This window comes from Macaca fascicularis, chromosome 19 (assembly GCF_037993035.2).
Source record: "Macaca fascicularis isolate 582-1 chromosome 19, T2T-MFA8v1.1".
NCBI classification, from domain to species: Eukaryota; Metazoa; Chordata; class Mammalia; order Primates; family Cercopithecidae; genus Macaca; species Macaca fascicularis.
The window spans coordinates 48,757,602-48,783,786 of record NC_088393.1 but is presented as its reverse complement, the minus strand read 5'-3'; the positions used below and the strand labels follow the sequence as shown (position 1 = coordinate 48,783,786).

The following is a 26,185-nucleotide window of genomic DNA, read 5'->3' as shown; positions in this document are numbered from 1 at the left end:
TCATAACTGCGGCAAGAGTAGCGACTGACCACATAGACTTTTTAAAAGTTGCTTCGCTGGAAGTTTTAATAGGGAATCTCAGATTAAACTTTTAGAAGTTTAGTTGACACTAGGAAGCCAAACCAAGGCTGACTTCAGACTTTGTCTGCAGTACCTATGGGTTTATTACCTATGGGTTTATATCCTCAAATAATGACATTATAGTCAAAGTCTTAGTAATATAATCAATGTTTTCAAATGTATTCTGTTATACAAAGAGCAGAGTTATTGAACTTGTACAATAAACATATTACCATACAATATAAATATTCATGAATAGTTTCCCAAGTCTGGAGCGATCACATAGGGAGAAAATGTAAATGTCTCAATGTTTATTCACAAAAGTATATTTTATCAAATTGTTGTAAGCTGTAGATAGCGCAAAGGAAAAAAAGTTTCCTGAAATCTGGGAAACAAGACATTTAAAGAATCAGCAAAATTTCAAAAAAAATTTATGAAAATATTATCCTCATTAGTTCATTTGGTCCCATGAAATTAATTATTTTCTCTGCTTGATCTTGGTCGGCAGTTTCATGAAGCTGTCAGTTTGTTCATTACGTTTTGGAAATTCTCAGACAGTCCAGTGGTATCAGAAACTTTCATTCAAGAGTACAGGTCAGAGTCTTTTCTTTCATATATATATATACTTTTTTTTTTTTTTTTTGATATGGAGTCTTGCTCTGTCGCCAGGCTGGAGTGCAGTGGCGCGATCTCGGCTCACTGCAATCTCTGCTTCCCAGGTTCAAGCGATTCTCCTGCCTCAGCCTCCCGAGTAGCTGGGACTACAGGAGCACACCACCACGCCCAGCTAATTCCGTAGAGATGGGGTTTCACCATATTGGCTAGGATGGTCTCGATCTCTGGTCAGAGTCTTTTCTATAAATATCCTTGGTAAAGAGGCAATTTTAGACTGTAGCTGTTGCAAATGCTTTAAGGAAGAATCAAAACAACTGTCTGTGAATGACAAAGATTTAAAATGAGTATGGTTAAAAATCTGATGAGAATTTATTATAGTAAGAACACAACTCACATAGAAATTTAGTTACTTCTGTGGCATATGACATTATGGCTGACAACCTGTTAGATTTCTAGAATTTCTTATATAACTTTTGGAACACTCACATCAATAACATACCCATAAATATAACTTAAAGAAGGTTTAGCATCACTTATCATTTGACAGTGCTTCCCATATAATTTAACATGTCAAATAAGATGGCCTTTCCATTTAGCTTCTGTTTCTCAACTGGATTCCTGAGTTCCTGATGGAGCCCATTAATGAACAGGGCCAACAAAGTATAGGCTTATGTATGTTGAAAAACTCCATAGGCAATTCTAATACTCCTAGCTGAAAGTCATGGGTTTAGCCCCAAGTCCTACCTATTTAGAACAGGGTTTCTCCACCCTGGCTACACATTAGTAGCATCTGGGGAGGCTTAAAAACTATAAATGCCTGGGTCCCACTCCAGATCAGTAAATCAGAATTTAGGAGTGGGGCTTAAGTATCCATTTTATAAAATGTTTCTGAGTGATTCCCACGTGTAGCTATATTTTCCATCAGATTTCTCTGATTTCTCGTGACGTTCACTCCTTTCTATTTTGGTATTACGATTATTTTTCCGGTTTTGTCTCCTGTCATAGAATTAAGGACCTTGCCTTCTTCATTTCTGTATCTGCTATGAACACATGAATTGGTTATCAGGAAAAGGTTCTCAGCCACAGGTAGATTGTGTCCTGAGCTTAAGACTCATATGTTAATGCTACAGTCTTTGTTCTTCATGAGGTCAGAAGTTGCTTGTGATGAAGGGTGTGGGTAACTCCACAGTGCAGGTGGTGGAAGGAGGTCACCCTGTTTGACATGTTTTTAGGTGTAACATTGGAACTAAGAATTCTATGTTCATATGGGGTGGAGAGGCAGGGATGTGTAGGGAGATAGATCTAATTCGGATGACGGAATTATACAAGGGAGTGGTGGTAAAGGAATTGAGAAAGCTTAGTAAAGAGAAGAAATGTGAACTTATCTAATAGACCACAGTAGGTCCCTGTGTCTTCTTGAGTAGGCGAGTGAACTAGATTTTAGGAAGGTAATGAGGCACTCATATGCAAGAAACATTTCAAAGACTGGCAACAAGGGGTCAAGCAGGACTTTGAGCAGTTGTTGAGGTTTATGGGAATGGAGAGAATGACACAAGTGAGAGATGTTACAAAAGGACCCAGAGGCTTTGACAATGTATTGAATTTGGGAAACAAATGAGCAGAGGCTGGGGATAATTATGTCTAAGAGACAGTGGGGTACAGGGAGCATGAAGACCAGGGAAGAAGAGACCTGCAGGAATTAGTGCTGAGAAGCAGGAGCTTGGGGGTAGGAGGAGGAGATCCAGTCCCAGATACAGGCGAAGAAGTCCTTTCTCTCTCCCAAGCATGGCAGTCGCACTGCAGGAAACCGAACAAGAGGAAAGGCTGTCATACCTACCAGTCTTTCTTAATTGCAGAAACTACACCACGGCTGCTACATCAGAGCAACCCCAACCAGCATTCCAATTATGATGCCGACAGTAGCCCTAGCTGAGAGACCAGAACTTCCAGGTGCTGAATCGCCTGTCATGGAAAGAAAAGAGAAGGAATGAATGTGATGTTATTTTGCAGTGGAGTGCCCCAGGTTCCAGCTCTCAGCATGAAGTAGCCTCTACTTGTTCCTTCAAGGAATGCATGCGTTTTGTGGGAAGGTTGCAACTTTTTTTCTCTCTCACTGTGTTTCCAGTTGGTGATCAGTCTTCTGTCAATTCCACCCTGGCCTTTCTGCACTCAGATATTTCCGAAGGCTTTGAAATTTGAGAAAGACTGATTGCTATTTTTGCGTGGCATTAGAACTTTCTATCTTTTCATGGTTGCATCTTTTTCTCAGTGTCTCAGTTGTGGTAGACAAAAATAAGAGTCTGTTGGGTCTCCATGGCAGAGACTTGATTGACAGAAAGCCCAGGCTAGTGCATTCTGTATTTACTGAGTCCGTTGCACAGAGAACTCACTTCTCATGGGTTCCCAGCAGGGGAATGAAAAGCCCAGTTTTGGGAAACTCTGCTTCTCTCTCATGGGTGAGGGGCTTGAGGATGCCCCACCAGCCTTGTGGAAACTCTGAGAACTGCATCACTATGTAAAACTCTCTCCTCTTTCTCCTTTTCAGGAATCAGATCTGCATCGTGGTCTGAGGTCTCTCTTAGGCTCCTCCCACTTCCCACTTTTCCTCATGGTGGTTTTCTCCAGTAAATTATCTTGCATCTCTAATTCCATCTTGGTTGCATCTCAGTGGATGAAAACTAACATACCAGGCTTGATTCTTTGCACTTAACTTTTTTTCTCTCCCCCATTTTTAGCCAGTAACCATGTCCTAGTGGGTTTTCATTTGGGGCTTAGCTCTCACCAGTCAACTCAAGCTGGTGATTAATGCTATGTTAGCTACTTTAAATGTTTTTCTGGTATCTCATTTGATCCATACAATAACCCTGTTGGGTAGGCATGATTTCCATTTTACAGATGAAATGACAGAGGCTTGGAGTAGTGAAAAAACTTATCCAAAGTCAAATGATTAGTGAGAAGTGGATCTAGGATTTGGCTCTAGAACTGCCTGACTTCAAGCTAATAATACCAGTAGTGATAATAGCAGCTAATATTTATGAAGTTTCCCTCGGTGTGTGGCATTTTGCTGAAGGCTTAATCGAATATTACGTTAAATCTTTAAAACAATACTATTGAACAGTCACTCTTATTGCAATTTTCCTTTTTCCCTCCATTTCCTGGTGATGAGAATTATTACAATTTTCAGTTGAAGAATTGAAGGCTCAGAGAAGTTAAGAATCTTGTGTGAGAAATTTAAAATGGTAAATACGTTAAAAATAAAGAGAGATCTCATATTAACAACCTAACTTTACAACTTCAGGATATAGAAAAAGAACCACCTCAAACCACAGATAGTACATGAAGGAAATAAGGATTAGAGTTGAAATAAATAAAATGGAAAATGGAAAACAATAGAAGGAATCAATGAAACCAAAAGTTGGTTCTTCAAAAAAGATCAACAAAATTGACAGTCATTTATTAGACTGGCTAAGAAAAAAGAGAGAAGATTCGAATTACTAAAATCAGAAATGAAAATGGAGGTATGGTGGCTTACATAATTAATCCCAGCACCTTGGGAGACTCAAACAGGAAGATTGCTGGAGGTCAGGAGGGCGAGACCAGCCTAGGCAACATAGGGAGACAGTCTCTACAAAATTTCTTAGAAAACTATCCAGACATGGTGGCACATGTCTGTAGTACCAGCCTCTCAAGAGACGGGGATAGGAGGATCACTTGAGCGCAGGAGTTGAGGCTGCAGTAAGTTGTGATGGTACTACTGCACTCTAGCTTGGGCTGGGCTACAGAGTGAGACCCTGTCTCTTGAAAAGAAAAAAAAGAAAAAATATTGAGATATTGCCAGCAATGCTACAAATTCTACAGAAATATTAAGGACTACAAGAGTGCTATGAATAATTGTATGCCAGCAAACTGTTGAATGACCAAGATGAAATGGACAAATTCCTGGAAACACACAAAAAATTTAATTTTAATAGACCTATAATTAGATAGAACCAATAAAAGCATTTGACAAAATTCACCACTCTTTCATAACAAAAACACTCCAATTATGAATGGAAAGAAACCACCTCAGCATAATAAAGGCAATATGTGGAAAGCCCAATACTAACATGATGCTCAGTGGAGAAAGACTGAAAGCTTTCCCTGTAAGACCAGGAACAAGACAAGAATGCCTGCTTTTGCCACATCTATCCAACATAGTATTAGAAATCCTAGCCAGAGAAATTAGGCAAGAAAAAAAAAGACATCCAAATTGGAAAGAGGAAGTAAAATGATCTCTGTTATCAGATAACTTGAACTTACATGTAGAAAACCCTAAAGATTAAAAGAACCTGTCAGAGTTAATAAATAAATTTGGTAATGTTGCAGGATACAAAATCAACATGCAAACATCAGTTGTACTTCTATATATTAACAATGAACAATCTAAAAGGAAATTAAGAAAAAATTTCCAATTTACATTAACATAAAATAGTATAAAATAGTTAGAAATAAGTTTAACCAAGGAGGTGAAAGGATTGTACCCTGAAAACTATAAAACATTGCTGAAAGAAATTAAAGACAACATCAATAAATGGAAAGACATTTTTTTCATGAATGTGAAAACTCAATATTGTTAGGAGGACAATACTGCCCACAGTGAGCTGCAGGTTCAATGCAATTCCTACCAGAGTCCCACTGACATTTTTTGCAGAAACAGAAAAACCTATCCTAAAATTCATATGGACTCTCAGGACTCTAAATTGCCAAACAACCTGGAAAATAAAGAACGAAGCTGGAGGACTCACACTTCCTGATTTCAGCATTTGCTATAAAGCCACAGTAATCAATACAGTGTGGTACTGGCATAAAGGAAGATATTGAAACCAATGGAATAGAATATAGAGCCCAGAAAGAAACGCTTGCATATATGGCCAAATTATTTTTGACAAGGGTGCCAAGACCATTTAATGGGGAAAGGATATTTGTTTCAATAAATGATATTGGGAAAGCTGAATACCCACCCACAAGAACAAGTTGAATCTTTGCCTGACACCATATATGAAAATTAACCTAAAATGGATCAAAGACCTAAATGTAAGAGTGAAAAGTATAAAACTCTGAGAAGAAAACAGGGAAAAAAGCTTAATGACATTTAATTTCATGGTGATATCTTGGTTATAACAAGTAGGCACCAAAAGAAAAACATGGATAAACTGGACTTCATGAAAATTAAAAACTTTTTTTTTTATTGGAGTCTCGCTCTGTTGCCCAGGCTGGAGTGCAGTGGCGTGATCTTGGCTCACTGCAAGCTCCGCCTCCCGGGTTCATGCCATTCTCCTGCCTCAGCCTCCCGAGTAACTGGAACTATAGGCACCTGACACCACACTGGGCTAATTTTTTTTTGTATTTTTGGTAGAGATGGAGTTTCACCATGTTAGCCAGGAGGGTCTTGATCTCCTGACCTGATGATCCACCCACCTTGGCCTCCCAAAGTGCTGGGATTTACAGGCATGAGCCACTGTGCCCAGCCTAGAAAATTAAAAACTTTTATATATCGAAGAACATTATCGAGAAAGTGAAAAGGCAACCTATGAAATGGGAAAAATATTTGCAAATCATATATCTGATAGGGAATTAATTTCCAGAATATATGAAGAACTATTACAAATCAACAACCACAAAAATCCAAAAACCCAATTAATAAATGGACAAAGGACTAAAGTAGAGATTTCTCCAAGGAAGAGATACAAGTGGCCAACAAGTACATGCAAATATGCTCAACATCACTAACACTTAGAGATATGCAAATCAAAGCCACAATGACACTCCACCTCACACACATCAGGATGGCTACAAAACAGTAAGTGTTTTCAAGGAGGTTGAAAAATTGGAACTCTAGTGCATTGCTGAGAGAAATGTGAAATATTAGCACCTATGGAAAATGGTATGGTGGTTCCTCAAAAGATTAAAAAAATAATTAACATTTGATCCACCAATTCCACTTCTGGACATACACCAAAAAGAATTGAAAGCAGCAATTTGAACCGACATTTGTATACTGATGTTCACAGCAGCATTACTCACAATAGCCAAAAGATGGGAACAACTGAAAAGTCCATTGAAAGATAAGTGGATAGAAAAATGAGGTATGTCCATACAATGGAATGTTATTCAATCTTAACAAGGAATAAAATTGTAATACATGGTGCAAAATGGATGAACCTTGAAGACATTATACTAAGTGAAATACAGCAGATACAAAAGGACAACTATTATATAATTCCATGTATGTAAGCTCATTAGAATAGTTGATTACCTAGAGACAGAAAGTAGAATGGAGGTTACCAGGGTTTAGGGGGAGAAGGAGTGAGAGTTACTGTTTATCGGGTACAGAGGTTTAGTATGTTTAGATGAAAAAGTTCTGGAAATGGATAGTGTGGTTACACAAGAGTATAAAGATACTTGATTTATTTTTCCTTTTTTTTTGTGACAAGAGTATCACTCTGTCACCCAGCCTGGAGTGCAGTGGCACAATCTTGGCTCACTGCAACCTCCGCCACCCAGGTTCAAGCAATTCTCCTGCCTCAGCCTCCCTAGTAGCTGGTATTACAGGCATCTGCCACCATGCCTAGCTTTTTTTTTTTTTTTTTTTTTTGTATCTTGAACTCCTGACCTCAAGTGATCCACTTGCCTTGGCTTCCCAAAGTGCTGGGATTACAGGCATGAACCACCACACCAGGCAATATACTGGATTGATATTTATGCTGTGTCACTTAACTGTACACTTAGAAATGGTTAATGGTAAGTTTTATGTTAGATATATATACTGGCTGGTAGACTTACCCTCTCTATAAATCCACACTTTCTGGCACTGCCCCTTCCCTCCCATGCAGAGCCCCTGTGGCTGAATCTCCCTATTTCTCCAAGTGTGTGCCACTCACTGTCCTCTGTGCTGTGTCCCATGTGCTGGGTCCACAGCCTTATACAGCCAGTGACTTCAGAGCCAGGACACAGCTCAGGAGTCTGTCCCGAGGCTCCCTCTTTTCCCATTTCCCTGCAACCTGACCCGAGGGAGGCTGTGCTGTGGATTGGCAGCTCGATTTAACCAGATTCAGAACAGGCCACCTTTACACCTTCTCCACATGCCCCGGTCCCACACCAAGTGGAGCCAAGGCAGAGCCAGTCACCAGGTGAGCCGGGCGCAGAGCAGGGAGCAGAGTCTGAGTTGCTCCACCTTCATCCAAGGGGCTTCCTCCTCTCATTTGGGGAAAAAGTGTGAGCTTGTTTCAAAACCTCCTTGTTCCTTGTAGCTCGTAGAGTAGGTTAAAAAAACACAAAGAGGTGACAGAAAGGGACATATTGGTGATAGAGAGGAGAAACTCGACCTTAAGAACGCTTCTTTCTCCTGGACTATGAAGCCCCTTTCACTATAGGGGGCCTTCTGGGGCTAAGGGAGCCCCCTCCCCACATTCCAGGCTGGACCCGAGGTCAGCCATGAGATATCAGAGAAGCCGGGGAGGAAAGAGTCAGCTGAGATGGAGTGAGAGGGCTCAGGGTAGAATTTGGGATTTCCTTGTGCCCATGGAACACAGACTGGGCAAGAAAATGTCTTCTTGGCTCTTTTGTGAGAACCAGATAGACTCCACCCCAAAACGTGATGCTGGTGCTCTAGAGAAGCCACTTACCAGAGGAGACTGAGATGTTCTTGACTATGGAGTTATTGCGACCAGTAGCCAAGTTAGAGACAAAACAGGCATAGGCCCCGTTATTGTTTGATGTGATTTTGGAGATAAAGAGAACTTGTGTGTGTTGCCGCAGTGTCCCATTGATAAGCCAAGAATACTGCGGGGATGGGTTAGAGTCCGAGTGGCAGGAGAGGTTGAGGTTTGCTCCCGAACGGTAAGACAAGTCTGGGGGGGATATGATGGGGGTGTCTGGGCCATCTGGAACAAAGAGAACAAAACCACAGGTGATGTCATCAGAGGAAAGGGGAAGCTCCTGATTGGAGAAGGGCCACAGTGTCCTTCTGAGTCCTGTCCCAATCCTGTGTTAAAAAGTCCAAACCATAACCCTCATGTTCCCTGAGTCTGGGTCTGAGACATTCACTTGTTTCTCCCATCACAGGCTGTGGACCCTGAGCCTCCCAAGACAGGAGCAGCTCCTCCCCTCTTATTCTTGGTCCAGGCTGGGTTTGCCCTAGTTTTCCCAGGGCAGGAAGTTATGGCCAGCCTGGGTGTCCAGGAGTGGCGGTCTGGTCTGAATCTTTGGACCTGAGGAGAACTGAGAGTCCTAACCTCTGGCTGTATGGATTTGGATTGGAAACCAGGGCCACAGAGGAACAGAAGATACTCACAGGTGACATTCAGGGTGACTGGGTCACTGCGTTTTGCACTCTCTGAGTTCTGGATTCCACATTCATAGGGTCCTGTGTCATTCCGTGTGACACTGAGTAGAGTGAGGATACTGTTGCCATTGGAGAGCTGCAGCCTGGGACTGACCGAGAGGCTCTGATTGTTTACCCACCACAGGTAGGTTGTGTTCTCAGCCACAGGTTCACAGGTTAAGGTCACAGCATCCTTGTCCTCTATGGGGTTGGAGTTGTTGCTGGAGATGTAGGGCTTGGGCAGCTCCACTGTGTAGATAACAGAGAAGATTGCCCTGTGTGGCACCTTTGATTCCTCACAGGCATCTTTCAATCAGAGTTGGCATCTCCCACCCCTCAGCCCACCTGAGTCCTTAAAAGCCCAGGGCAGGTGTGTGTGTGTCACAAGACAGATGCACAATGATCTGAGGGCTCAGAGACTGTAAGGCCGGCTGCTTTGTGTGGGAGAAGCACAGACTTTTCTCAAGTGTGAATTGGGCAGTAGCGTTGGGTTGTGGACAGACACAGGACCGGGGGTCACAGCCCCCAGCACTTCTGGTCCTTTCCTGACTGGCTAGCTGCCTGGCCCATTGGGGTCCTCACCTGGAATTGGAAGGAGCTGAGTTTCTTCCAGCTGCACGGTCCCACACCACCCACCCAAGGTGTGTTCTCTCTGAGGCTTTGCTATTTAAGGACATCCTAGAGATGGGTGATGATGGGGATGGGTGTTTGAGCAGAAATAGTGCAGGAGACTAGGAGCAAGTCTAAAGGTGACAAGTCAAGGGTCAGACTGTGGGCCACAGGTGGGGCAGCTCTGCCCAGGAGTTTGATGGGAACAGAGTTTCATTTTGGGAGGAAGAAGAGTTGTGTGGACAGATGGTGGTGATGGTAGCAGAACAAGGGGAATAGATTTAATACCACTGAACTGCACGTGTAGAAAGGTTAAGATGGTAAGTCTGTGATAGATATGCACTGTTACCTTCTGTATAAATACACAATTTTTGACACTGCCCGTTCCCTGCCATGCAGAGCCCCTGTGGTGCATCTCCTGATTTCTCCAAGTGTGGGTCGCTCGCTGTCCCCTGTGCTGTGTCCCATGTGCTGTGCCCACAGCCTCATATACCTGATGACGTCAGAGCCAGGACACAGCTCAGGAGCCTGCCCTGAGGCTCCCTTTCTTTCCATTTTCCTGCAGCCTGACTGGGACGACGGGAGGCTTTGGTGTTGATTGGCAGCTTGATTTAGCCTAATTCAGGACAGACCACCCGGGCTCCTTCTCCACACACGTGGGTCCCACCCCAGGTGGAGTCAGACAAGGCCAGTCACGGCGGGGGGGAGCCCAGAGCAGAGCAGGGAGCAAAGTCTGAGCTGTTTCTCTCTTACCCAAGGGGCTTCCTTCTCTCATTTGGGAAAAAAGTATGAGCTTGTTTCAAAGCCTCAAATGTTCCTTGCAGTTCACCGAGTAGGCAAAAGAACACAAAGAGGTGATAGAAAGGGACAGATTGGTGACAGAGAGAAGCAACTTGACCTTGAGAACCCTTGCTCCTTCCCACTCTGTGAAGCTTCCTCCACTATACAGGGCTCGGGGGCTGAGGGAGCCTCCTCCCCACATTCCAGGCTGGACCCGGGGTCAGCCATGAGAAATCAGAACAATACAGAGAAGAGAGTCTGTAGAGACACACTGGGGAGGTCCAGCGGGAGAATCTGGGATTTGCTTGTGCCCATTGGACACAGGCTGGGATAGAGAATTTCTTCCTGGCTCTTCTCTGAAAACCAGACAGACTCCACCTCAAAACGTGATGTCAGCGCTCGTGGATCCACTTACCGTAGACTGTGATCGCCGTGACTGTGGTCCTATTGAGGCCAGTGGCTGAGTTATGGGCTTGGCACATATAGGATCCGCTATTATTCACGGTGATGTTGGGTATAAAGAGCTCTTGTGTGGATTGCTGGAACGTCCCATTGACAAACCAAGAGTACTGTGCAGCTGGGTTAGAGGCTGCGTGGCAGGAGAGGTTCAGATTTTCCCCTGCTCTGTAAGGTGTGTTTAGAGGGGAAATGGTGGGCGCATCCGGGCCATCTGGAGCAAAGAGAATAAAGTCACAGGTGATGTTGTCAGAGGGAAGTGGAAGTTCCTGGTCTGTGGAAGGAACATGGTGTCCCTCTAAGCTGAGTCACAACCCTAAAGTCTCAATCAAATCCCTCTTGTATCTACTGAGCCTGAGTCTGAGACATTCACCTGTTTCTCCCATCACAGGGTGTGGACCCCGAGCCTCCCCGGACAGGAGCAGCCCCTCCCCTCCTATTCTTGATCAAGACTTGGTCTGCCCAGGTTTTTCTGGGGCAGAAAGTCACAGACAGTCTGGATGTCCAGGGGTGACGGTCTGTGTACTTGAACCTGAGAGGGACTGAGAGGCCTGGCCTCTGATCCTGTGGATTTGGGCCGGCAGCCTGGGCCAGAGAGGAGCAGAGATACTCACAGAGGACATTCAGGGTGACTGGGTCGCTGCGTCTGACACTCACTGGGTTCTGGGTTTCACATTCGTAGAACGTTGTGTCGTTTCTTGGAATATTGAATAGAGTGAGGGTCCTGTTGTCATTGGACAGCTCCAGCCTGGAACTGACCGAGAGGCTCTGATTGTTTACCCACCACAGGTAGGTTGTGTCCTGAGTCTCAGGTTCACAGGTTAAGGTCACAGCATCCTTGTCCTCTATGGGGTTGGAGTTGTTGCTGGTGATGTAGGGCTTGGGCAGCTCCGCTGTGAAGATAACAGAGAGAAGATTGCCCTGTGTGGCACCTTTGATTCCTCACAGGCATCTTTCAATCAGAGTTGGCATCTCCCACACCTCAGCCCATCTGAGTCCTTAAAAGCCCAGGGCAGGTGTGTGTGTCACAAGACAGATGCACAATGATCTGAGGGCTCAGAGACTGTAAGGCCGGCTGCTTTTTGTGGGAGAAGCACAGACTTCTCAAGTGTGAATTGGGCAGTAGCGTTGGGTTGTGGACAGACACAGGACTGGGGGTCACAGCCCCCAGCACTTCTGGTCCTTTCCTGACTGGCTGGCTGCCTGGCCCATTGGGGTCCTCACCTGGAATTGGAAGGAGCTGAGTTTCTTCCAGCTGCACGGTCCCGCACCACCCAGCCAAGGTATGTTCTCTCTGAGGCTTTGCTATTTAAGGACATCCTAGAGATGGGTGATGATGGGGATGGGTGTTTGAGCAGAAATAGTGCAGGAGACTAGGAGCAAGTCTAAAGGTGACAAGTCAGGGGTCAGACTGTGGGCCACAGGTGGGGCAGCTCTGCCCAGGAGTTTGATGGGAACAGAGTTTCATTTTGGGAGGAAGAAGAGTTGTGTGGACAGATGGTGGTGATGGTAGCAGAACAAGGGGAATAGATTTAATACCACTGAACTGCACGTGTAGAAAGGTTAAGATGGTAAGTCTGTGTTAGATATGCACTGCTACCCTCTGTATAAATACACAATTTTTGACACTGCCCGTTCCCTGCCATACAGAGCCCCTGTGGTGCATCTCCTGATTTCTCCAAGTGTGGGTCGCTCGCTGTCCCCTGTGCTGTGTCCCATGTGCTGTGCCCACAGCCTCATATACCTGGTGACGTCAGAGCCAGGACACAGCTCAGGAGCCTCCCCTGAGGCTCCCTTTCTTTCCATTTTCCTGCAGCCTGACTGAGACGAAGGAAGGCTTTGGTGTTGATTGGCAGCTTGATTTAGCCTAATTCAGGACAGACCACCCGGGCTCCTTCTCCACACACGCGGGTCCCACCCCAGGTGGAGTCAGACAAGGCCAGTCATGGCGGGGAGCCCAGAGCAGAGCAGGGAGCAAAGTCTGAGCTGTTTCTCCCTTACCCAAGGGGCTTCCTTCTCTCATTTAGGAAAAAAGTATGAGCTTGATTCAAAGCCTCGAATGTTCCTTGCAGTTCACCGAGTAGGCAAAAGAACACAAAGAGGTGATAGAAAGGGACAGATTGGTGACAGAGAAGCAACTTGACCTTGAGAACCCTTGCTCCTTCCCACTCTGTGAAGCTTCCTCCACTATACAGGGCTCGGGGGCTGAGGAAGCCTCCTCCCCACATTCCAGGCTGGACCCGGGGTCAGCCATGAGAAATCAGAACAATACAGAGAAGAGAGTCTGTAGAGACACACTGGGGAGGTCCAGCGGGAGAATCTGGGATTTGCTTGTGCCCATTGGACACAGGCTGGGATAGAGAATTTCTTCCTGGCTCTTCTCTGAAAACCAGACAGACTCCACCTCAAAACGTGATGTCAGCGCTCGTGGATCCACTTACCGTAGACTGTGATCGCCGTGACTGTGGTCCTATTGAGGCCAGTGGCTGAGTTATGGGCTTGGCACATATAGAATCCGCTATTATTCACGGTGATGTTGGGTATAAAGAGCTCTTGTGTGGATTGCTGGAACGTCCCATTGACAAACCAAAAGTACTGTGCAGTTGGGTTAGAGGCTGCGTGGCAGGTGAGGTTCAGATTTTCCCCTGCTCTGTAAGGTGTGTTTAGAGGGGAAATGGTGGGCGCATCCGGGCCATCTGGAGCAAAGAGAATAAAGTCACAGGTGATGTTGTCAGAGGGAAGTGGAAGTTCCTGGTCTGTGGAAGGACCATGGTGTCCCTCTAAGCTGAGTCACAACCCTAAAGTCTCAACCAAACCCCTCTTGTATCTACTGAGCCTGAGTCTGAGACATTCACCTGTTTCTCCCATCACAGGGTGTGGATCCCGAGCCTCCCCGGACAGGAGCAGCCCCTCCCCTCCTATTCTTGATCAAAACTTGGTCTGCCCAGGTTTTTCTGGGGCAGAAAGTCACAGACAGTCTGGATGTCCAGGGGTGACGGTCTGTGTACTTGAACCTGAGAGGGACTGAGAGGCCCGGCCTCTGATCCTGTGGATTTGGGCCGGCAGCCTGGGCCAGAGAGGAGCAGAGATACTCACAGAGGACATTCAGGGTGACTGGGTCGCTGCGTCTGACACTCACTGGGTTCTGGGTTTCACATTTGTAGGATGTTGTGTCATTTCTTGGAATATTGAATACAGTGAGGGTCCTGTTGTCACTGGACAGCTCCAGCCTGGGACTGACCGGGAGGCTCTGATTGTTTACCCACCACAGGTAGGTTGTGTCCTGAGTCTCAGGTTCACAGGTTAAGGCCACAGCATCCTTGTCCTCCACAGGGTTGGAGTTGTTGCTGGAGATGTAGGGCTTGGGCAGCTCCGCTGTGCAGGTAACAGAGAGAAGATTGCCCTGTGTGGCACCTTTGATTCCTCACAGGCATCTTTCCATCAGAGTTGGCATCTCCCACCCCTCAGCCCACCTGAGTCCTTAAAAGCCCACGGCAGGTGTGTGTGTCACAAGACAGATGCATGATGATCTGAGAGCTCTGTGTGGGAGAATCACAGACTTTCTGTGAATTGAGCGGCAGCACTGGGCTGTGGACAGACACAGGACTGGGGGGAGTCACAGCTCCTGGTGCCTCTCCTGGTCCCTCCCTGACCAGCTGGCTGCCTGGCCCACCTTGGGGTCCTCACCTGGAACGTTCAGGTGCTGAGTCCCTTCCACCTTCAGTTCTGCTTTGTTTCCCTAGGTGTATTTTTTCTGCAACGTCCCTGTCTAAGGACATCCTAGAAATGGATGGCGATAGGACTTCCCATTGTCCTTAAACCCTGTAGATATTGTACAGGCTGGCCTGGGACTGGATGTTTCAGCAGAAATAAGACAGGGGACACCAGAGGCAAGCCTGGAGGTCAGCTCAGTTGTCAGGCAGTGGAGGCACAAGGTGGGGCAGTTTTCCCCAGGTGTTTGATGATGACTGACTTGAGCCAGTGACCCCTAAAGATAGAGTGGAGTCCAGGGAATGATCTAGAAAAGAGTGAGGTGACAGGCAGGAGCTGCCTGGATTTAACAGCAGAACCATATGTATGTTCTTTGTCTTTGGTCTTTTTTTGTTTGTTTATTTTTCAAGACGGAGCCTTGCTGTGTCGGCCAGGCACGATCTTGGCTCACTGCAACCTCTGCCTCCCGGGTTCAAGCAATTCTCCTGTCTCAGCCTCCCAAGTAGCTGGGACTACAGGCACCCACCACCATGCCTGGCTAAATTTCATACTTTTAGTAGAGATTGGGTTTCACCATCTTGGTCAGGCTGGTCTTGAACTTCTGACCTCAGGTGGTCTGCCCACCTCAGCCTCCCAAAAGGCTGGGATTATAGGCATGAGCCACTATGCCCAGCCTGTCTTCAGTCTTTAATGTCCCTTCTCCCCTTGCAGAGGGCAGGCGAGGACCTGTGGATCTCTCCATAAATACATGTAGACATTTGCAAATGCAGAACTGACTGGTGGAAAAGAGAAAGCATGAACTGCTGGAAATCTGGCCCTCAAGGACCACGTGTGTTTGACAGTTATGAGATAGAACTTTGAGAAGAAATTTTGCAATTATTTTCTCCCATTCGACATTATGCTAAATGAAATAAGCCACTCACAGGGCAGATACTGTAGGATTCCACTTATATGAGGTCCCTAGAGTAGCCACACTCGTGGAATCAGAGAGTAGAATGGTGGTTATCAGGGCCTGGGAGGTGGGGGAATGGAGAGTTGTTCATGGCTCTGCAGTTTCAGTTACTCAGGATGAAGAGGTGCTAGAGATCTGCTGTTCAGCTTGGTGCCTATAGTTCATACAGATTGAGTATCTCTTATGCGTAAGGCTTAGGACTAAAAGTGTTTTGGATTTTTGACTGTTTTTGAGTTTTGAAAATATTTGCAGTATACTTACCAGTTTAGCATCCCAAATCTGAAAATACAGAATCCAAAGTGCTCCAGTGAGCTTTTCTTTTTTTCTTTTCTCTTCTTTTCTATCTCTCTCTCCCCTTCCCCCACCTTTTTTAAAATTTGAGATGGAGTCTCGCTCTGTTGCCAGGCTAGAGTGCAGTGGCACGATCTCAGCTCACTGCAACCTCCACCTCCTGGGTTCAAGCTATTCTCCTGCCTCAGCCTCCCAAGTAGCTGAGACTACAGGCACACGCCACCACACCCAGATAATTTTTGTATTTTTAGTAGAGATGGGATTTCACCATGTTGGCCAGGATGGTCTTGATCTCTTGACTTCATGATCCTCCTGCCTCGGCCTCCCAAAGTGCTGGGATTACAGGCGTGAGCTACCACTCCCAGCCTCCAGTGAGCATTTCTTTTGAGCATCATGTCAGTGGTCAAAAAATGTTGGATTTTGGAGCATTTTAGATTTTGGATTTTTGGATTTGGGATACTCAACCTGTAATACTATAATTTGCCCTTAAAAATTTGTCAGTAGTTTTGATCTCATGTTATTTTCTGACTATAGTTAAAAAAAATGAAAGACATTTGGGGGAAACATTAAATTTTTTCCAGAAGTGGAAATTGTTGTTAATGGCCTAAAGATCTAAGATCAGTTGCTGGAAGTAGTACTTCTCTTGATATTATACGAAGGTTTAGGTCTGCTCTCAATTCCAGTGGGATCACATTATGCTCAAAGGCAGATGCTGAAGGTGGTTTGAAATCAGTGACTCCCTGAGTAGAGAGAAGAGTATGAGTCCTGTTAGGAGGACAGAACTGGTCAGAGAGGAAGTCTTAGGTGTGTCAATTACATAAAGGGAGAAATGATGCCAAATTAGGAGAAGCGATGTGTGTTATGTTAGTAAGTTTAGAAAGCGCTCCCTGCCCCTGGTTCCTGTGCAGAGTTAGGCAAAAAGAGGAGAAGCCCCAAATCAGGCATGTGAAAGATTTTCTTCCTCTCCTATCAACCTCAGAAAGCACAACTAGAGTTTAAGTTTGTATAACTGGGCAAAGTCTAAGTGAGACGCCAGTGGCTGGTGCACTTCTCAGTCCAAGGGACCCCACCTTATGACAATGGCATCATCACGAGGACACAGGTATATGTAGAATGGACAGCAAACCCATCAGACAGCACCTGCTTGGCCAGCTGCACCTGGGGGAGGCCCCAGGATCCACTGGAGGATGTGAGCCCCACACCAGGATGAAGATGGAGTAGGTAGTGAAATGGGTGGAATAAGCATGTGGGCTTTGGGGACTGCAGACCTGTCCTTCTGCCTCTGACCTCCTGGTGAGTCAGTGTAGGAAGTGGATGGAGGAGTTGCTCATCCTTGTCCTGCTGCCTGTTCTGCGTGTTGGACTCATGGAGGTAAAGAGCCCTGGGCGGGGACACAGCGGAAGCTCATTCTCCTGGTGACCTGTTGACATTGACTTGTGATGGAGCCTGGCAGGAGCGGCTGCTCCAGCTGATTTCTGTGCCTTCCCTATTGCCTGGGAAGTGGGCCAGGCCACAGTGTGAGCGGGAAGAAAACAGGACAGCCAGCCTTGTTCGAGGGAGTGTCTGGGGAAGGCCTAAGAGTGGAGGGAGATGTTCAGGGATAGGCATCTCAGCTGGAATGAAGAGGGAGGAGCACGGAGGAACAGGAGACAGTCAGAAATGCCCATGGCAATGAGACATGTGGGGTATAGTGACCTCAGAGACCCCAGGAGCAGGAGTCCCTTGGCTGTCCTGACCAGGACCAGGGAGCCTTGAAAACCCTCCCATGGCCAAGGAACCCCAGAGTCACATGAGATAGGGTTACTTTCAGGACAGGGAGTCAGAGGAATGGTACATGGATCTTAGCCCCTGACGGACAGGCAACCGGCCAGAACTTCCTAGGATTCTGCATCCAGGATCCAGTCTCTATAGAGATTATGGATCATTCCTTCATTCATTCCCTCCTTCATGAGAGAGCTACTGAGCAAGAGTGTGTCTCACTTTGGGCCTGTGTTGGCGCAGGGATGTGAGTGCGGAGAGAAAGCGAAATCCTTTCCTTTATCCTCCCATGGGAGTGACACTGACAAATCGGGAAACACAGGATTTCAGGTCCAGTGAGGGAGCTGTGGATCTAAGGGAGAGGCCTGGACAATCCTGGCACTGACCCTGACAGTTGAGGTGATTTAGTTCTAGAGTAAAACTGATTAGCTCTCCATTTACTTCTCACTCTCCAGACCAGAATCTCCACTTCTGAGCTGTGGATGCACAAGACAAAAGGAAGCAGACCCATGACTGGTCTCAGGTCTGCAAATGCCTGACAATAAACAGCCCCGCCCACCCGGGGTTGAGGAGAGGAGGCGGTTCTGGCTGCAGACAGACCTCATATGTCTCTAATCTGCCATCTATAGCCTGTGTGACCCTTTTTCGTGACTGTCTCCCTGTGCCTCAATTTCCTTTCAATAAGTAGGATAAGTGTTATTTGGCTGTGAGATTGTTTGTGAATTAACCTCAAAATATTTACGATCACTTGATCTCAGCTCTGCACAGAGGAACTGCCCAAATGAAGAGCATTTATGTTGATTTGCCTCCAAGAGAGAGGGCCCTGGGCCTGATCCCTGGTGGACAAGGAGCTGCCGGGAGCATCTTCTCTCCTCTGTTCCTCCTTCTGAGGACACTGAACTTCCCATGGAGTCACCTATGTCCCCAGGGCAATGGACTGATGCCCTAGTAACCTTGTCTATCTATCCTCCCCACATTGAGTCTCAAGTAAAGGACAAGGCTCTGTCCTTGCCCAGATGAGACTCTGGGGACAGGGAACAGGTGTGGCCAGAAACTCCAATTCTGCATCCAGAATCCAGCTCCAGGAGCCACGGCCCTTGGACAAGCTGGTAAGTCCTTCCTCCCAGTCAGCCCTGCCCAGGAGGCCACAACCTAGCCCTGGCACAGGCTCCCCTGGGTCACCTGGAGTCAGGAGCCCTGGGGCTGAGCTTCTCTGTGAAGATCCCAGGAAGTCCTTCAGGCCAGGCCCTGATCCAGTTCTCCAGGGTCTTTCTCAGGGTCAGGTTTATGGGGAAGGCATGGGGTGCTAGGCTGAGACTGACCTCCCCCTGCTGAGTCCCCCCATCAGACTGTCCTTCCTCTGCAGTGAGTGTCTGCAGGATCTGGATGCCAGAAAGGAATTCTGATCTGTGGAAGTTTGTCTCTTCTGTGTGTGTCCTGCACTAAATGTCCAAACCCTAACACGGCACGTAATACAGAGAGGGCACAGGCACAGCCCAGGCCTGAGAATCCCGTATGTGGGAAGTAGAACTGAACCCCAACACCCAGAGGTCATGGGGAATCACTCACGGTATACCCGGAACTGGCCAGTTGCTTCTTCATTCACAAGATCTTCCTTTATGACTTGTATGGTGTAGGATCCTGTGTCACTCTGGGTGACATTGTGGATCAGCAGGGATGCATTGAAGTCTATTGTCTCTCGACCGCTGTGTGCGGGCCCTGGGGTAATTTGTTGAGTTCTTATTACACATGATCCAATTCGACGGCTGGCATCCACTCTTTCTCCCTTGTACCAAATGTAGCCAAAAAGATTCTGGGACACATTGTGGGCAAGTAGAAGAACCTCCTTCCCCTCTGCAACATTGAACGGCCTGGATTCAATAGTGAGCTGGGCAGTGGTGGGCGGGTTCCAGAAGGTTAGAAGTGAGGCTAGGAGAGAGGAGAGAGCATCGGTCAATATTGGGACCTATGCATTAGGGTGGAAAAACGGGGCCCTGGGTCCTGAGCAGGTCTCTTCATCCCCCAGCCCCGGAGTGAGTGAGTGAGTGTGTGTGTATATGTGTGTCCTACTGGATCAAGGTCAGCAGCATGACTCCTATTCCTTAGCACCTCCGACCTTGGCATTTCCCTCTGTGGAATGCTGCTCCCCAGGGGTCTGCACGACTGCCTCCCCACTGGCCTCAGGTCCTGCTCACATCAGGGCATTCTTGGGAGACTCCGTCCCTGACACCTCCTCTAGAGACCCTGGTTCTTTTCTTTCTGACCTTTCCCTGCTCTGTTCCCACCAGGGCTCTTGTCAACACCTGACCTCACATTCTAGATCTCTTTGCCTGTCTGCCTTCCTCCCCATGAGAGCATGAGCTTCATGAGGGCAGGGACTTGTGTGATCTTGGGTGCACCTCAGTGCCTGGGACAGGCTGCAGACTCCTGTGATGAGCTCATGAGCCTTCTCAGGGCCCTCAACGGCCTGGGGTTTATTTTCCAATGTCTGCGGTAGGCAGGTGAGGACAATGTTTCATGCCCTGGTTATGTTTTTATTTAAAGTGTCATCTGATGCAGTTATTACGACTTTTAAAAATGTAGTGGCCAGTGACAATTAACTAGGAAAATAGAATGCTTGAGATTTTCCTGCCCTGTTCCAATTCCAGTTCAATTTGATTTTTCTGGTGTGACTCCTGTCCCTCTCTGATGTCCTCTTCCCTATTCAGGCTCCAACAGGAGCCCTCTGTCCGTCTCAGAGCCCTGTCCTCCCCGGGAGACCCCAACCAGTCTCTGTGCCGCCTCCTCCCACCCTCTCCCAGGTTGTCCTCCCCTCACCTGTGAGCAGGAGCGTCTGCCAGGGGATGCACCATCTGTGAAGAGGGGCTGAGGGAGACCCCATGGTCTCTGCTGTCTGCTCTGTCCTCTTCTGTGGAGAAGATCCTGAGTTCTAGGAACGCTCTTGTCAGGGCAGCTGTGACTGCCTGGTCTGCTGTCCTTCCTCCCTCTGTCCTGAGTCTCCTCCTACAGCAGGAGTACTTCTCGGCATCATGTGGGTCATGGGTGTGGTCTCTATTCAGGTGTCCTCTGTCCCCTCCCCTCTCATTTCTGCCTCTTTTGTCCCTCCTCCTTTTTCCCTTCTATTTTCAGTTCCCCAGACAAAGCTTTTTGGCAAGGTGGATGGACTCCCGTCTCCTGGGAGGACAACCTGCCTTCCCCAGTGCTGAACTCTACTGTGTTCTGGCCTTGGGTCTGTCACACCAGGGGGATTATTTTCCTTTGTCACAGAGAAACCCAGCTGGGCTCCGGGTCTCCCCACGCTCTCCAGTGCTCTGGGAAGGTGGGATTGATGTTCGGTAGGAAGGTGACGGAGGTGGCTCTGGGAGATAGAAAAGGGCTCACTGGGTGGTGACTAGGGAGGGACCAGCCCTCTGTCTCTAGTACCACCAGCCCGGCCTCTGACCCAGGGATGGAGACCCAGGCCCAGAGGTCTCAGGAGTCCCCAGCTCCGGCGTGTGGAGAGGGAGGTGTCTTGTGTGTCCTGGAAAGAGAGGACTGTGGTGGAGGGAGGTGGGTGGCTCTGAGCTCTGCTGTCCTTGGGGAAGGCTCCAGGGGGACCCTCCCTCTCCGTATCTGTGGGCTGAGCTGTGACTTAGGGCCTGTCCGTGTTCTCCCTGACTGTCCTGGGTGGTCTCCGTCCTCTGCGAGGCTGACTGTCCTGTGGTCACCCCACGTTCCCCATGGTGGTACCAGGAGGGAGTCGGGAGTTGCACAGGGACCCCTGGCAGAACATGGTACTCATAGAACCCAGAAAGGTACAAGGGAGAGATCAGAAGGGTCTGTTGGAGCAAGGGATGGAAACCAGGCTCCACCTACACTTCCTTAGCAAAGCCAGGTTCCTGTCCAGGGGAATCCATTTTCTGAGTGTTGTCTGTCTGCGATGTCGCCCCCTGGAGGGCAAAACGAGACCTGCGGCCTTGTCTGGAACTGCCCTAGGGATGTTGACCAGGGTCCACGTGGTGTGAGCTGACCCTGAACCCTGGATTAGGCTGCAGGGTCGGGGCGGCCCAGGTTCTATTCCATGCAGGCCTCTGTCCTCCCTTCTGAAGCTCCGGGAGTTGAGGACTCGTCCCTGGGGCAGCCGTGGGCACTTGCTGGCCTCCTCCCGAGCTGGTGCCAGTGCCCCTGTGTCCACAAGGAACAGACTCTGACTTCCGGGGGCCACACGGAGGTGATATGCTTCTTTTTAGATATCTCCCACACATTTAACCAGTATTTATTGAGCATCTGTCTCATGTCAGGCACTGGACTGGGCCCTGGGATTCCACAGAGAGCAGGACAGGCGTGGACCCTGCATCCACAGAGTTTTCCTGTAACAGGGAAGCAGGCGCTCAGTGAACTTCGTGGGGCTGAGGAGTTAATGGTAATGAGAGAAGGGCTGTGAGATGACAGCATTGGGGGCGTCGGAGCCTGTGAGAGACTGAGCTGTCCGGACATCACAGGGAGCTGCCCTGGGAAATGCCCTTTCAGCTGAGCCTTGGGAAGAAGGGGGTGTCGGGGACAGGAGCTGCCTGCAGAGGGAGCGGCCTCAGGTGGGCGGCCGCCGGGCTGCAGGGAGGAGCTGACAGAGTCTGTGTGGGGAGCTCGGAGGGCGAGGAGGACGTGGGCCGAGGTGACCCTGGTGAGGGTGGACCCTGCTGGGCTGTGGGACCGGTTGAAGGAGGTCAGCAGCCTCTGGGGAGGCTCCAGGTTGGGAGGAACTCTGCCGCCCTCTGGTGGACGGGGAGGGAAGTGGGGACAGCAGCGACCCCAGACCAGGCTGTTTTACTCAACACTGATCTGTAGACGTTGAACACGGGTCATGCACGTGTTGTGACTTTGTTTTTGTCTGCAGGAAGCTGCACTGTGCATGCCCCCAGGGGCAGTGATGTCTGGGGCTGAGCGCTGTGCGGGGATCTGGGAGTAGAAGATTGTATTAGTCTGTCCACGCATTGCTATCAAGAAATACCTGAGACTGGGTAATTTATAAAGGAAAGTGGTTTAATTTGCTCATCATTCTGCAGTTGTACAGGAAGCATAGTGACTTCTGCTCCTGGGGAGGCCTCAGGAAACTTACAATCATTCTGAACGGTGAAGGGGAAATAGGAACGTCTTACATGGCAGAGCATGAGTAAGAGAGAGAGAGAGAGGGGAGAGGTGCTACACATTTTTAAAGAACCAGATCACGTGAAACCTCTATCACAGAAACAGTGTCAAAGCAGAAAATCCACCCACATGATCCAATCACTTCTCACAAGGCCCCACCTCCAACACTGGGGTTTACAATTTGACATGAGATTTGGGCGGGGACATAGATCCAAATCATATTAGAGAGGGAAGGGCATGAGGGGAAGGTGAATGTCAGGGGAGCAGAGAGGAGCAGGGGCAAGTCAATCTCACTTCTTATTCCCTGGGGACCAGAACAGGGGATCCCGACTCTGGGGGCACAGCACCACACACTCTCTGTGTCCCTGCATCAGGGGAGGTGAGAGTTTGTTCCCTGTTCATGGGACCTGGCCTCACCTGCTGAGATGTCTTCACACTTACAGTCCCACCCTGGGCTGCAGCCACAGACTGGCCTGTGTCCTCCTCTCCTCTCCTGCCCATTCCTGGGGTTTTCTTCCTGCGCCATCTTCTCCCATCTGTGGCTTCATCTGCCCCTGTTCCAGGCAGCTACCCCTGGATCATTGCCCTGTCACCATATCTGGGCTCACTGGCCTCTGCCATTTGTTCTGAGCCATGAGCCCTGAGCCCTGTGAGCGAGGAAGGGTGAAGCTGGGGGGGGGGGGGTGGGGGGGGGTGGGAGCTGTCCAAGGTGCTGCCCTCTCTGGATAACCTGAGTAAGGGACCCTGATGTGTCAGCAGGGAGGAGGCTCCGGGAGGGAGCTGTGTCAGGGATGCCTGGATCAGGGGGTGGGGGCACCTACGCCAGGGTGAGCTGGACCTGTGAACTGCAGGGACCCCGTTCTGTGTCATCCATCAGCTCCTCCAGCCCATCTTCCTCTCTGTAGCTGATTCTCTGGTGTGATCCCTGAGCCCATGCTAGAGTCCTCCTCACAATGCCTGATGGTTAGAGCTGTGTGTGGAGACTTAATGGGGCGGGGGGTCTCGTGTGCTCACACAGAATGCCCCGGGAACAGGCTTCATGACCTTCCTTGTCCCAACCCCACAACAAGATCTGGACAGTGGGCTGGGTCAGATAAAGTCAGAATCCATGAGAAGGGGGTATGTCCTGGCAGTGCTGAGGTTTGTGCCTCAGTCTCTTTGCAGATATATTTGTGTTGTGCATCTGCAGTTGGCTGGGAAGCCTCATGTCCTTACATCCTCGGTTATTGCTGTGCAGAAGGTCATGAGGGGCCTGTACATGGGTACAATGAGGACCGTCTGATTAAGACGGATGTATTTTACATGGTGGACTTTCCCTCTCCCAGTGTTTTTTAGATGTAGTAAAATATATAAGATAAAATATGCCACATTAATCACGTTAAGTGTACAATTAAATGCCATTAATTACATTCACAATATTCTACTTTCTCACCGCTATATTTTTTTCCAGAAAATTTTCATCATCTCACATAGAAACTTCATACTATTAATCAATAACTCCCCACTTTCCCCTGCCCCTAGTCTTTGGTAGCCACTGATGCTACCTCTATTTTTTTTTTTCTTGAGGCAGAATCTCGTTCTGTCACCCAGGCTGGAGGGCAGTGGTATGATCTCGGCTCACTGCAACCTCTGCCTCCCAGGTTCCGGCAATTCCCCTGCCTCAGCCTCCAGTGTAGCCAGGATTACAGGCATGTGCCACCATGGCTGGCTAATTTTTGTGTTTTTAGTAGAGACGGGGTTTCACCATGTTGGCCAGGCTGGTCTCGAACTCCTGACCTCAAGTGATCCACCCACCTCCGCCTCCCAAACTGCTCGAATTACAGGTATAAGCCACCGCGCCCAGCCATTGATGCTATCTCTATGAATCTGCATAGTCTACATGTTTCATATAAGTGAAATCATACACAGGTATCATTTTGCTTCTTGGCTATTTCTCTGAGCATAATGACTTTAAGGTTCACCCACATTATAGCTTCATTCCTCTCTATGGGTGAGTAATATTCCAATGTACCTCATTTCTTTACCCATTAATCAGTTGAAGGACATGTTTTTTTTTTTTTCCTACATTTTTGCTACTGTGAATAGTGCTGCAATAAACATATACCTAGAAGTATCTTTTTGAATCTTTGTGATTATTTCTTTGGGGTATACTTAGGAGCAGAATTGCTGGGTCATATAATTCAATGTTTAATTTTTTTGAGAAACAGCCAAATTGTTTTCCACAGCTTGCTGCGCAATTTTATCTTCCCACCAGTAATGTACAAGAGTTCCATTTTCTCCACATCCTTGTCAACACTTGTTATTTAACATCTTAAAAAAGTACAGCTGTCCTTGTAGATGTGAAGTGGTATCCTACTGTGAGTTGGATTTTGATTTCCCTGATGGCTAATCAAGTTGGACATGTTTTTGTGTGTTTATTGGCTATTTTCATATCTTTTGTTGGATAGCTGTTTATTCCAGTTGTTCACTCATTTAAAAAACTGGTTGGCCAGGTGCGATGGCTCACACCTGTAATCCCAACACTTTGGGAGGCCAAGGCGGGTGGTCTGGAGTTCAAGACCAGCCTGGGCAAGATGGTGAAACCCCTCTCTACTAAAAATACAAAAAATTAGCCAGGCATGGTGGTGGGCGCCTGTAATCCCAGCTACTCAGGAGGCTGAGGCAGAGAATTGCTTGAACCTGGCAGGCAGAGGTTGCAATGAGTTGAGATCATGCCACTGCACTCCAGCCTGGGCGACAGAGTATAACTCTGTCTCAAAAACAAACAAACAAGCAAAAAAAAAAAAAAAACCCACAAAAAACAAAAACAAAAACAAACCAACAACAAAAAAACTGGTTATCCTTTTATTATTGAGTTGGGGTAATTCTTTATATATACTTGATACAAATCTCTTATGAGATATATGATTTGCAGATTTTTCTTATTCTGTGGCTTTTCTTTCCACTTTATGATATCCTTTGAAGCACAACACATTTTTAACTTTGATGAATTTCATTTATCTATTTTTTCTTTTGTTAGTTGTGCTTTCGATGCAATATCTAAGAAATCATTGCCTTATCCAAGGTCATGAAATTTTACCCTTATTTATCTGTTCTTCTAAAAGCTTAATACATGTTTCGATTACATTTTCGTATTTGATACAGTTTGAGTTAATTTTTGTATGGGCTGCAAGGGAAGTGTCCAATGTCATGACTTTGCATGTGGTTATCCACTTGTCCCAGCACCATTTGAAGGGAGTATTCTGTCCCCATCGAGTAACCTTGCCACTCATGTCAAAGATCAATTGACAGCAGTTGTAAGGGTTTATTTCTCGTCCCTTAAGTCAATTCCATTGGTCTATATGCCCAGGCTTATGCCAGCACCCACACTGTTTTAATTAGTATAGATTAGTAGTCAGATTTGAAACTGGGAAGTGTGAGTCCATCGCTTTTGTTTTTTTCTCCCCAAGATTATTTCAGTTATTTTG

At 47.5% G+C, this 26,185-nt stretch overlaps 1 protein-coding gene across 1 annotated transcript; it reads right to left on the bottom strand.

Moving 5' to 3' along the window:
• CEACAM5 (CEA cell adhesion molecule 5) lies at positions 1 to 20,582 on the bottom strand. Its single transcript, XM_005589434.4, has 10 exons — positions 20,412 to 20,582; positions 19,164 to 19,523; positions 13,979 to 14,257; positions 13,324 to 13,578; positions 11,497 to 11,775; positions 10,842 to 11,096; positions 9,008 to 9,286; positions 8,340 to 8,597; positions 2,513 to 2,637; positions 1 to 993 (listed from the first exon to the last, which is right to left on the bottom strand). Exons 1-9 carry the CDS (start codon positions 20,473 to 20,475, stop codon positions 2,549 to 2,551), a joined length of 2,118 nt encoding a protein of 705 aa, XP_005589491.3. The 5' UTR covers positions 20,476 to 20,582; the 3' UTR covers positions 1 to 993; positions 2,513 to 2,548.
• Positions 20,583 to 26,185: the final 5,603 nt, after the last annotated feature.